General features: G+C 44.4%; 1 protein-coding gene across 2 annotated transcripts in view; it reads right to left on the reverse strand.

Moving 5' to 3' along the window:
• Positions 1 to 630: 630 nt before the first annotated feature.
• LOC137378176 (peroxidasin homolog) overlaps positions 631 to 12,667 on the reverse strand; it is a 272,519-nt gene continuing 260,482 nt past the window's right edge. For both annotated transcript variants that reach the window (XM_068048332.1, XM_068048334.1), the window contains one exon: positions 631 to 3,663. In XM_068048332.1, the coding sequence (XP_067904433.1) occupies positions 3,568 to 3,663 (96 nt within the window). In that variant the 3' untranslated portion in view covers positions 631 to 3,567. The remainder of the gene's footprint in view (positions 3,664 to 12,667) is intronic.

The following is a 12,667-nucleotide window of genomic DNA, read 5'->3' on the forward strand; positions in this document are numbered from 1 at the left end:
TCTGTGGCGATCCTAATCATTATCACTTGCTTCTCTGCATCCATAACTTTGTGGTCTAGGAAGAATAGTTCGATCCTCTGCTTAAACCGGGAAATCAGGCGCTTTCCAGTTCATCTCTGGAAATCTGGCTGCCAGTGCCTAAACCTTCTACTCTTTCCTCCCCGAGGAGCAAACCTTGCTTTAAAAGTTGCAGCAAGCTACGATGTCTGCAGAGCTGAGCAGGAGCCACACCGAATTGCATTGCTGCAGCATGGGCTTGTGAGCTTGCAGGCTGGAGGGCCCTGGCACGGGGGATAATGGTGTGTGCGTGTGGCGATGGTAGAAAGGAATCACCAGCAGAACACGACGCTGCACTGATCTCCACGGCTGAAACAATCGATAATTTTTCTTGACGACTCGGGGCAAAACCAGGAGTGCGCTCAAATCGCCTTCGATCTCTATTCATACTGTTGCTCTCCCGATGCGAGAGCTGTGATCCAATCACAGCACTTCAGTTAGGGCTTCTGACTTGAATGTCGTCGTTAGCTGCTGATCAATGCTGTTGACTCACTACTGCTGCCACCATATTTTATTTCTTTTTAGACTAATACAAACAAAGCTGAAGGGCAGGCATAAAGGTTTTGAACGCAGAACTTTAATAGACTTGTTATTGCTTCAGCTTACATATGCTAACCGACTGGTGCAGGAGAACTGAATCACGTGATATTGCATCATATCATGTGATGACATACATTTTATCATAAACATATATTTAAATGATTATATTTTACATACTGACAAATACACTATCACAACAGAATGCACCTTTCACTTGTTAATTTTCTGTAACACTGAAAATTTCTCTGTACCACGTATTGAAAATTTAGGAAGTCAGGAGCCAATATAGACTGTGAACATGTGATTAATATGTGGTGGTACTTATCCTGTATGTTTGAGAGTATTAGACTTTTTTTTTTTTTTAAAGTCTTACCGTTGACACTCAGCATTCTGTATTCTCTGTTTGTAAAATGCTGATTTACTCATTTTGTGTACCCGCTTTATAATCATCCTCAGCACCATTTGAAATGATGGCCCTTTCAATGGAAAATATTTCATTGGAGTAGTAGTCCTTCTTCTGATCTATTACACCGGATGCTGTTTCATATTAAAATGTTATTTTTACCAATCCTTTGATATTAACTTCACAAAAATCAAAATTTAAAACTGTACAATTAGAAATGATTAAAATTGTACACAGATTATTAAATAACCATACAAGTCATTTCAAAAAGAAACTTCGGTCCAAAAATTGCATCATCACAAAGCAGTGTTACCATCGTAAATTCTTCTCTGCTATTAAAATCAAATGGTCAACACTGGGGTTAAATGATAGTATTTTACAATGCACCTTAATGGTCCCAGAGATGATTATTATACAGGCCATGCTTTAAAAAAGTCATGTGATTGGCACACATCATTGCATACCATGTGATTTAGATGTATTGTTATCACAAAATCTACAATGTGCCTAATAACAAACTGTTAGCATATGATGGCAACAGAACAATCAGAAACTGCAATCAGTCAACTCAAATAATACCATGGCTAAATGTAACATCCGCACAATTGATTTAATTCAAGCTTTTAAGGACAAGGATTTTGCTGATTAAGATTTAACATTTGTAAAATGAAAAGAGCACTGTTCTCAAAAAGTAAATCAACATGAAAGATATCTTATTTTGTACACTATACTTGCTGCAGGGCCCCTGCAGCATAAAATATGCCATGAAAAAATAAAGTTACCTTATAATGCATACTGCAGTAAAAGATGCAGCTCTACTATGAACGTGGAATACAATAAAACTGGCAAGACATATTTGGGTTTCATTGCCCAGCCACTAGGTTTGAATCTCACAGAAAAAACATAGTGGGGCAATTTCCAATTTACCACGTTAACATAAAACCAGTTGTCTGGGTCAACAGTCCGTGATAGAATCTATCTGGTTTTCATAAAGAGAGGAGGACCCACAATGTTAGTTTTACTTTCTGGTGGTAAATTGTAAATTACCACCAGTGTGGCCTCTTGCTAAAGGAGACAGTGGTAGCATGGTGTCCAAACACAAATGCACCTAGTGAATGGTCAGTGTCTTGGACCTGCCATGGTTTCTTCAGGTAAAGGTTTCCGAGTGGAAAAAATAACTATAAAAAAAGTACGAAAATCTAATAAATAAATGAAACAATTAGGTTTTCCTGTAAAAGTTCAAGTTCGCAATTCAAATATTTTCCTACTGGGGTAATACAACAGTGGGAAAATAAGATATTTGACAAAAAGAGCAAAAATACATGTGTTTTTAATTGAAGTTTTTTTCAGACTGGCTGAGTACATACAGTGTCATGTAGCAAATTTCACTTCATACACAAGTGAAATTACAACTTGATGAGCAGTGAAAACAGATACAAGCCATAGGGGTAACTTTCCAAGTACAAGCTGGTGGTGAGGACGGAACCAGATGCACTGCTGTGATTTTCCATATACTGAAATCAAACGCCTGCAATTTTCCAGTGTGTGCTGGTGGCAGGCACTGGTCCCTGCTGGCAACACATACTTGGAAAATGACCCTCTGGACCTGGAACCAGGGCAAATAATTCCCTTATTTATACGTTATGTCATACAAGGATACATTTTCCACTTTGTGTTTGTGGCTTTGTGCCTTGCCCACTGGGAGCATAATTCAAAAAAAAGATTAGCTCAGCCCATGATTTTGCCTACATCAATTTCAATTGAGGAAAAATCAAGGCCTGCATTCATATGATATTTCAATACATGTTGAATGGTGAAAAGCCCACAGAAAATTTACCTTCTAATCATCAGCACCTGCCATTTAAAGCACCCAATCTAATCAATACATATTACACTGCACGTCAGTTCTTACAACATATTTAGTCGGTGAGCAGGTTAAAGGCACTTTGTCTATTCTAAGGGTCCACGCCCTCTGAAAATATTACTGGAAAAAATTAGAAGTTTTCACCTTAATCCTGATGTAACAAGTTGTATCTTCCAAGATATAGTTCACTGAAGTTCCAAAAGATGGCTGAACAAAATGTAACAGTGTATACAAAGCAACAAGTCCGACAAATGTTTTAAAAATGGAACAATGTATAAAATTCAAGATGTAATACCTTTTTTACTGGCAAAAACTAAATATTTAGCACCACAGTGAAGAGAAACCATTTGTTCTGAGGTAACTATGAAGCACCTTGACTTTTGTATAGTTAAAAACAGTTTGTAGATATCCCGATATGACACACACTGTAAAGAGATGTTTCTTTGAAACAGTGCACATTGTATCTGGCAGACATTAGAAAAATTTATCATTCAGACCATTTCAGCTTAACAGTCAATATGTCCATGTTGACCGTGTGGGCCAGGCTTCCAATAGGTGGAGCGGAGGGAGGGGAGATGAACTGTTACAAAAATGCAGAACAGTTCAAACAATTACAGATGTATTCAGTGCCTGGATGTCAACAGAGATGATATAATCTGTTGATTTTACTTATTTGAATTTTTATTGCTCGTCTCTACCGGTGTCATGCCTCACAGACAGGACAACATTCGCCTTGCTTCTTTGCTGGGTTTTTGCAGTTCTGAGGACAGGTTGTCAGCACACATTTGGTCTCTGTATCCTGAAGGTAGCAAATGGTAAATAAAATTATATGCATCTCATAAAAGATCAAGTCCAACATTGATTTTTATACATTAATCAGCATATACCCTAGTTTCTGTGTATGTATATTAAAAATCTTATCTCTGCACTTCACAGAATCGTTACAATGCAGAAGGAGGCCATTTAGCCCTTCATTTCCACACTGGCTCTCCGAAAGAGCAATTCCCTCAGTTCCATTCCCCTGCCTTCTCTCCATAACCCTGCACATTCTTCCTCTTCATATAACTGTCTAATTCCCTTTTAAATATTTCAATTGAACCTGCCTCCACCATGTTCTCAGGCAGCGCATTCCAGACCTTAACCACTCGCTGTGTGAAAAAGTTTTTCCTCAGGTCACTTTTGCTTCTCTTACTAAATACTTGAAATCTGTTCCCTCTAGTTCTCGATCCTTTCACGAGTGGGAACAGTTTCTCCCTATCTACTCTGTCCAGACCCCTCATTATTTTGAATACCTCTATGAAATCACCTCTCAGCCTTCTCTTCTCCAAGGAAAACAGCCCTAACTTCTCCAATCTATATTCATTACTGAAGTTCCTCATCCCTGGAACCATTCTCACAAATCTTTTCTGTACTCTCTCCAATGCCTTCATGCCTTTCCGAAAGTGCCCACCCAGAACTGGACACAATACTGCAGCTGAGGCCGAACTAGTGTCTTATACAAGGTCAACATACTTCATTGCTCTTGGACTCTATTCCCCTATTAATAAAGCCCAGGATACTGTGTGCTTTATTAACTGCTCTCTCAACCTGTCCTGCCACCTTCAATGACTTATGCACATATACACCTAGGTCCCTCTGCCCCTGCACCCCCCTAGAACTGCACCCTTTATTTTATATTGTCTCTCCATGTTCTTCCTACAAAAATGAATCACTTCACATTTCTCTGCATTAAACTTCATCTGCCACCTGTCTGCCCATTCCACCAACTATGTCTATGTCCTTTTGAAGTTCCAGGTTATCCTCTTCACAGTGCTTCCAAATTTTGTATCATCTGCAAACTTTGAAATTGTGCCCTGTACACAAAGGTCTAGGTCATTAATATATATCAGGAAAAGCAAGGGTCCCAACACTGATCTCTGGGGAACTCCAGTACCTACCTTCCTTCAGCCCAAAAAACATCCATTAACCACGACTCTTTGTTTCCTGTCATTCAGCCAATTTTGTATCCATGTTGCTACCGTCCCTTTTATTCCATGCGCTACAAGTTTGCTCATGTGTGTTGTGGGGCACTGTATCAAATGCCTTTTGAAAGTCCATGTACACCACATCATCAGCATTGCCCTCATCAACCCTCTCTGTTACCTCCTCAAAAACTCCAGCAAGTTAGTTAAATATGATTTTTTCCCTTAAGAAATCCATGCTGGCTTTCCTTAATTACCTCGCATTAGTCCATGTGACTATTGATTTTGTCCCGAATTATTTTTTCTAGATGTTTTCCACCACCAAAGTTAAACTGACTGGGCTGTAGTTGCTGGGCTTATCTTTACACCCTTTTTTGAACAAGGTGCAATTCTGTAGTCCTTTGGTACCACCTCAGAGTCTAAGGAAGACTGAAAAATTATGGCCAGTGCCTCTGCAATTTCCATCCTCACTTCGCTCAGTATCTTTGGATGCATCTCATCCAGCCCTGGTGCTTTATCCACTTTAAGTACAGACAGCCTATCTAATACTTCCTCTTTTTTTTAAATCAAGTTTAACCCCCTCTACTGTCTGACTCACCTCCTCTTTCAACATTGCCTGGGTTGCATCTTTGTCCTTGGTAAGGACAAATGCAAAGTATTCATTTAATATCTAGCTATGCCCTCTGCCTCCAAGTGTAAATCCCCTTTCTGGTCCCTAATTGGCCCCACTCCTCCTTTTACCACCCTTTTATTATTTATATGCCTATAGACAACTTTGGGATTTCCTTTAATGCTAGATGCCAATCTCTCTTCATGCTGTCTCTTTGCTTCTCTTATTTTCTTTTTCACTTCCCCTCTGGACCTGGTTCAGCCTGGTTCTGTCATAAGCACACTTTTTCTTCTTTATCTTAATCTCTACCTCTTTTGTCATCCAAAGAACAAAGAACAGTACAGCACAGGAACATGCCATTCGGCCCTCCAAGCCTGCGACGATCTTGATGCCTGCCGAAACTAACACCTTCTGCACTTCCGGGGCCCATATCGCTCTATTCCCTTCCTATTCATATATGTCGTCAAGATGTCTCTTAAACGTCGCTATCGTATCTGCTTACACCACACCTCCCCCGGCAGCAAGTTCCAGGCACTCACCACCCTCTGTGTAAAAAACTTGCCTCGCACATCCCCTCTAAACTTTGCCCCTCGCACCTTAAACCTATGTCCCCTAGTAACTGACTCTTCCACCCTGGGAAAAAGCTTCTGACTATCCACTCTGTCCATGCCGCTCATAACTTTGTAAACCTCTATCATGTCGCCCCTCCACCTCCGTCGTTCCAGTGAAAACAATCCGAGTTTTTCCAACCTCTCCTCATAGCTAATGCCCTCCAGACCAGGCAACATCCTGGTAAACCTCCTCTGTACCCTCTCCAAAGCCTCCACGTCCTTCTGGTAGTGTGGTGACCAGAATTGCACGCAATATTCTAAGTGTGGCCTAACTAAGGTTCTGTACAGCTGCAACATGACTTGCCAATTTTTATACTCTATGCCCCGACCGATGAAGGCAAGCATGCCGTATGCCTTCTTGACTACCTTATCCACCTGCGTTGCCACTTCCAGTGACCTGTGGACCTGTACGCCCAGATCTCTCTGCCTGTCAATACTCCTAAGGGTTCTGCCATTTACTGTATACCTCCCACCTGCATTATACCTTCCAAAATGCATTACCTCACATTTGTCTGGATTAAACTCCATCTGCCATTTCTCCGCCCAAGTCTCCAACCGATCTATATCCTGCTGTATCCTCTGACAATCCTCATCATTATCCGCAACTCCACCAACCTTTGTGTCGTCCGCAAACTTACTAACCAGACCAGCTACATTTTCCTCCAAATCATTAATATATACTACAAACAGCAAAGGTCCCAGCACTGATCCCTGCGGAACACCACTAGTCACATCCCTCCATTCAGAAAAACACCCATCCACTGTTACCCTCTGTCTTCTGTGACCAAGCCAGTTCTGTATCCATCTTGCCAGCTCACCTCTGATCCCGTGTGACTTCACCTTTTGCACCAGTCTGCCATGCGGGACCTTGTCAAAGGCTTTACTAAAGTCCATATCGACAACATCCACCGCCATTCCCTCATCAATCATCTTCGTCACTTCCTCAAAAAACTCAATCAAATTAGTAAGACACGACAACAAAAACAAGAAATGCTGGATTCACTCAGCAGGTCTGGCAGCATCTGTGGAAAGAGAAGCAGAGTTAACGTTTCGGGTCAGTGACCCTTCGGAACTCCGAAGAAGGGTCACTGACCCGAAACGTTAACTCTGCTTCTCTTTCCACAGATGCTGCCAGACCTGCTGAGTGAATCCAGCATTTCTTGTTTTTGTTTCAGATTTCCAGCATCCGCAGTATTTTGCTTTTATTTTAGTAAGACACGACCTCCCCTTCACGAAACCATGCTGTCTCTCGTTAATAAGTTCGTTTGTTTACAAATGGGAGGAAATCCTGTCCCAAAGAATCCTCTCTAATAGTTTCCCTACCACTGACGTAAGGCTCACCGGCCTATAATTTCCTGGTTTATCCTTGCCACCCTTCTTAAACAAAGGAACAACATTGGCTATTCTCCAGTCCTCTGGGACCTCACCTGTCGCCAATGAGGATGCAAAGATTTCTGTCAAGGCCCCAGCAATTTCTTCCCTTGCCTCCCTCAGTATTCTAGAGTAGAACCCATCAGGTCCTGGGGACTTATCTACCTTAATGCTTTGCAAGACACCCAACACCCCCTCCTTTTTGATAATGAGATTACTGAGACTATCTGCACTCCCTTCTCTAGGCTCATCATCCACCAAGTCCTTCTCCTTGGTGAATATTGATGCAAAGTACTCATTTAGCACCTCACCCATTTCCTCTGGCTCCACGCATAGATTCCCATCTCTGTCCTTGAGTGGGCCAACCCTTTCCCTGGTTACCCTCTTGCTCTTCATATATGTATAAAAAGCCTTGGGATTTTCCTTAATCCTGTTTGCCAATGACTTTTCATGACCCCTTTTAGCCCTCCTAACTCCTTGCTTAAGTTCCTTCCTACTGTCTTTATATTCCTCAAGTGCTTCATCTGTTCCTAGCCTTCCAGCCCTTACAAATGCTTCCTTTTTCTTTTTGACTAGGCTCACAATATCCCGTGTTATCCAAGCTTCCCGAAACTTGCCAAACTTGTCTTTCTTCCTCACAGGAACATGCTGGTCCTGGATTCTAATCAGCTGACGTTTGAAAGACTCCCACGTCAGATGTTGATTTACCCTCAAACAGCCGCTCCCAATCTAAATTCTTCAGTTCCTGCCTAATATTGTTATAATTAACCTTCCCCCAATTTAGCACCTTCACCCGAGTACTACTCTTATCCACAAGTCCCTTAAAACTTATGGAATTATGGTCACTGCTCCCGAAATGCTCCCCCCCTGAAACTTCGACCACCTGGCCGGGCTCATTCCCCAATACCAGGTCCAGAATGGCCCCATCCCTAGTTGAACTATCTACATACTGTTTCAAGAAGCCCTCCAGGATGCTCCTCACAAATTCTGCCCCATCCAAGCCCCTAACACTAAGTGAGTCCCAGTCAATATTGGGGAAGTTAAAATCACCCACCACCACAACCCTGTTACCTTTACATCTTTCCAAAATCTGTCTACATATCTGCTCCTCTACCTCCCGCTGGCTGTTGGGAGGCCTGTGGTAAACCCCCAACATCGTGACTGCACCCTTCCTATTCCTGAGCTCCACCCATATTGCCTCGCTGCATGACCCTTCTGAGGTGTCCTCCCGCAGTACAACTGTGATATTCTCCTTAACCAGTAATGCAACTCCCCCACCCCTTTTACATCCCCCTCTATCCCGCCTGAAGCTTCTAAAGCCTGGAACATTTAGCTGCCATCCCTGCCCTTCCCTCAACCAAGTCTCTGTAATAGCAACATCATATTTCCAAGTACTAATCCAAGCTCTAAGTTCATCTGCCTTACCTGTTATACTTCTCGCATTGAAACAAATGCACTTCAGACCACTAGTCCCGCTGTGCTCAGCAACATCTCCCTGCCTGCTCTTCCTCTTAGTCCTACTGGCCTTATCTACTATGTCCTCCTCATTTACTTCACTAGCTGTCCTACTGCTCTGGTTCCCACCCCCCTGCCACACTAGTTTAAACCCTCCCGAGTGACGCTAGTAAACCTTGCAGCCAGGATATTAGTGCCCTTCCAGTTTAGATGCAACTCGTCCTTCTTGTACAGGTCCCATCTGTCCCTGAAGAGCGCCCAATGGTCCAGATATCTGAAACCCTCCCTTCTACACCAACTGCTCAGCCACATGTTTAGCTGCACTATCTTCCTATTTCTAGGCTCACTGGCACGTCGCACAGGGAGTAATCCCGAGATTACAACCCTAGAGGTCCTGTTTTTTAACTTACTACCTAACTCCCTAAACTCCCCCTGCAGGACCTCATCACTCTTCCTGCCTATGTCATTGGTACCGATTTGTACCACAACCTCTGGCTGTTCACCCTCCCCCTTCAGAATGCCCTCTGTCCGTTCTGGATTTGTTTGCCCTACTTTTCCCCTTCAAGGGAACATACCTTGACTGTGCCCGAACTATCTCTTCTTTGAAGGTAGCCCATTGTTCATCTACTGGTTTTCCTGCCAGCTTTTGACTTAAATTTTTTCACCCCAGCTCCATTCTTACCCCATTGAAGTTGGCCTTCCCCCAGTTAATTATTCTTCCCCTGGATTGCTCTTTGTCCTTTTCCATAGTCAGCCTAAACCTTATGATACAATGATCACCATCCCCTAAATGCTCTTCTACTGATACTTGATCTACTTGGCCCACCTCATTCCCAAGAACCAGGGCTGGCAGTGCTTCCTTTCTTGTTGGACTGGCAACATACTGTTATACAGTCATAGAGAGATACAGCATCGAAACAGGCCCTTCGGCCCAATGAGTCCGTGCTGACCATCAACCACCCTATTTATACTAATCATACATTAATCCCATTTCCCTCTCACATCCCCACCTACCCTCAATTCTCATACCATCTACCTACACTAGGGGCAATTTACAATGGCCAATTTACCTATCAACCCGCAAGTCTTTGGCATGTGGGAAGAAACCGGAGCACCCGGAGGAAACCCATACGGTCACAGGGAGAACTTGCAAACTTCGCACAGGCAGTACCCAGATTCGAACCTGGGTCGCTGGAGCTGTGAGGCTGCGGTGCTAACCATTGCGCCACTGTTGTAGAAAATTTTCCTGAACACACTCTAGGAACTCTTGCCCCTCACTGACCTTTACACTACTATTATTCCAGTCTATGTTTGGATAATTAAAGTGCCCATTATAACTACCCTATAATTTTTGCACCTCTCTGTACTTCCGGTCTTCTGCACATGACTTCCTGCTCTCACATTTTAAAATCACACTTTTGTAACAACTTATTCCCATTCTAAATTCCTATTCATATTCCAAATATGTAATGGCACTCCCCCAGGCTCCTCAAGTAAATCCTTTGGTGAGTTTGGCTGCCCCCTGCTCCTAATTGTCAGTCTGACCACCCCTTCTGCCCTGAGATCTCTCATGGTGCCCCCTCCCTCCAGATTACCAGTTCAACTCCCCCATCTTCCCTGGAATCTCTCCTGGTCTTTCCCAAAAGGCTCCTGATTTTTATTCCCATCTCCAGCCCCGACCCCCTCTGCTCTGCAATCTCTGCCGGACACCGCCCACCTCCCCCCCCACCGCCCCGATTGCTGGTCTGAACACTGCCCTGCACCCCTCCTCCTCCTGCCTTGCGATTGCTCTGGCCCTACTCCCTCCTGATTGCTAACTTTCCAACCAGTAGCTGGCCAGTCTATTAATCTGGTTGACTTCTGGAAGGGAGATGGAATAAAAATTCAGCAGGGCCTCCATGTTTCTGGAAAGTCTGGGGATCCTGCCCACAACCGCGCTCCCTCCCCGACTCTCCTTAAATATCAGGGCCAGGGTATGTGTCTGAGAGAGTGCTTTTAAATTCTGAATTGAATTATTCTTTGTAAAAAAAAAAGAGGGAAAAGCTAGGAAGGGAGGTGATGAAAGAAACTGGTTTAGAATGAGGGGGCCTTAGGAGGAGTGTGAGAGAGTACAGAGTGGAAGATGGTTAAGGATGAGGCGAGTGACAGAGGATCAAAATGAGGACAAGATTCATTGATTGAGTGGGTAATTCTTAGGGCAAGAGGTACTGATGGGAGAGAAAGGACCATAGGTAGTGAAAAGTTCAAGGGAAGGGGATGTGACGGCAGTGAAGGCTCAGGTAGGTGCAAGTGTTTGGGGAGGAGATAGAAGGAAATTGCTGAGTGCTAGATTTCCTTACAACCACCACTCCAAAAGCAATCTGCAACAATTGATGGCTCCTTTCCCCACCACACTATGCCAAAAGGGAAAAACAAATGCAGAACAGGAGAAGGGAAACAAAAGCAACAGCAAAGGAGAAAAATGGAAAAGAGAAAGGCTAGAATTTTACGGCGCCACACCATTTCCTCTCTTCCACCCTCTACCCTCACCCCCACCAAGCCTGGAAGCCTGGGGGGAGGGGCAGGTGAAAAATCAAGTGAGAGGATGGGTATGCTGCTCCAGTTGCCTACCTGCCCCGGCTGCCATTTCACCAGCAGCAGGGCAGGTTGAAAACAGTCATCCATCCCCAGGTCAATTGAGGCCCTTAAGTGGCTAATTCTTTGCTACTTAAGGGCCTCCTCCCGCCACCACTGGTATTTTCCCAGCGATAGCCGGGAACGTCAGCACCTGAGGAGGCCACCCGGTAATGCCAGGTGGCCTCCTTGTGGGCCTGGGGGGGAGCCCTCCTGATCGGGCACCCTGTGTTCCACAGAGGGCCCCTCCAGCAACTCAAGCCCCCCCGATAGAACACCTCCCTTTGTTCTCCTGAACGACTCCCATCCCTCTCACCAGGGTCCAGCCGATTGTCTCCGTCGAGGCCCGAAACCCACTCACCTTTATGGAGGCTAACGTCCATGGCCCTCTTCTGGCTGGGTACAGTCCCAGCAGTGGCCACTGCTCTTGGTGCTGCTGGGACAGAAGAGCTGCTGGCCTGCTCTTGGAGGTGGGACTTTATGCCTCAGAGGGACAGAAGCCCTGCCTGAGGTCAATTAAGGGCCTGGGCCACACAAAATCACTACGTGACTTCTAGGCGTGGGAGGTCCGCTTGTCCCCAACATTTAAGTGGGTGGGTGGGCCCTCCGCTGCCATGCAAAATTCTGGCCAAAAAGACAGAGGCAGAAGTGAGATTGGCTCCCTGTGCCAAATAGCCCTGAGCCCCCACTGTCCACCAACTTTTGCACTGTATAGAAAGAATATCATAATCAGTACCTTTTAATACACACGTATTAAAAATAATCCCGGGAACCCTCTTTCCCTCCATTTGCGCCCTTTCCTCCCGCAAACATTTCCCGTCTTCCCATTGTGGTCTGCAGGGAACCTGTCTCAATTTCCCAATCTCATCTTCCAATCCCCCTCCTCTTCTCTGCTACCATCCCCTCCTTATCCCTTCTATTCTCCTGTCCCTGTCCTCTCCATCTCCCACCATCCCCATCCTCCTCAGCTGTGTAGAATCATGCTTTTTCTGTATCGAGTATTACAGTCGGCCCTCAACCCTGGTCCAGTTATACCTCACCATCTAATTGTGTTTGACCTGAAGACACCAGTTGGTTTTGACTCCCAATGTACAATACCACAGGAGGTCAACCAGTAATATTTAAAATGTTGGGGCAGAGTTTCCATTTTGGGTGCAAACAGCAATCCAAACACATACTGCA

This window comes from Heterodontus francisci, chromosome 16, assembly GCF_036365525.1.
Source record: "Heterodontus francisci isolate sHetFra1 chromosome 16, sHetFra1.hap1, whole genome shotgun sequence".
NCBI classification, from domain to species: domain Eukaryota; kingdom Metazoa; phylum Chordata; class Chondrichthyes; order Heterodontiformes; family Heterodontidae; genus Heterodontus; species Heterodontus francisci.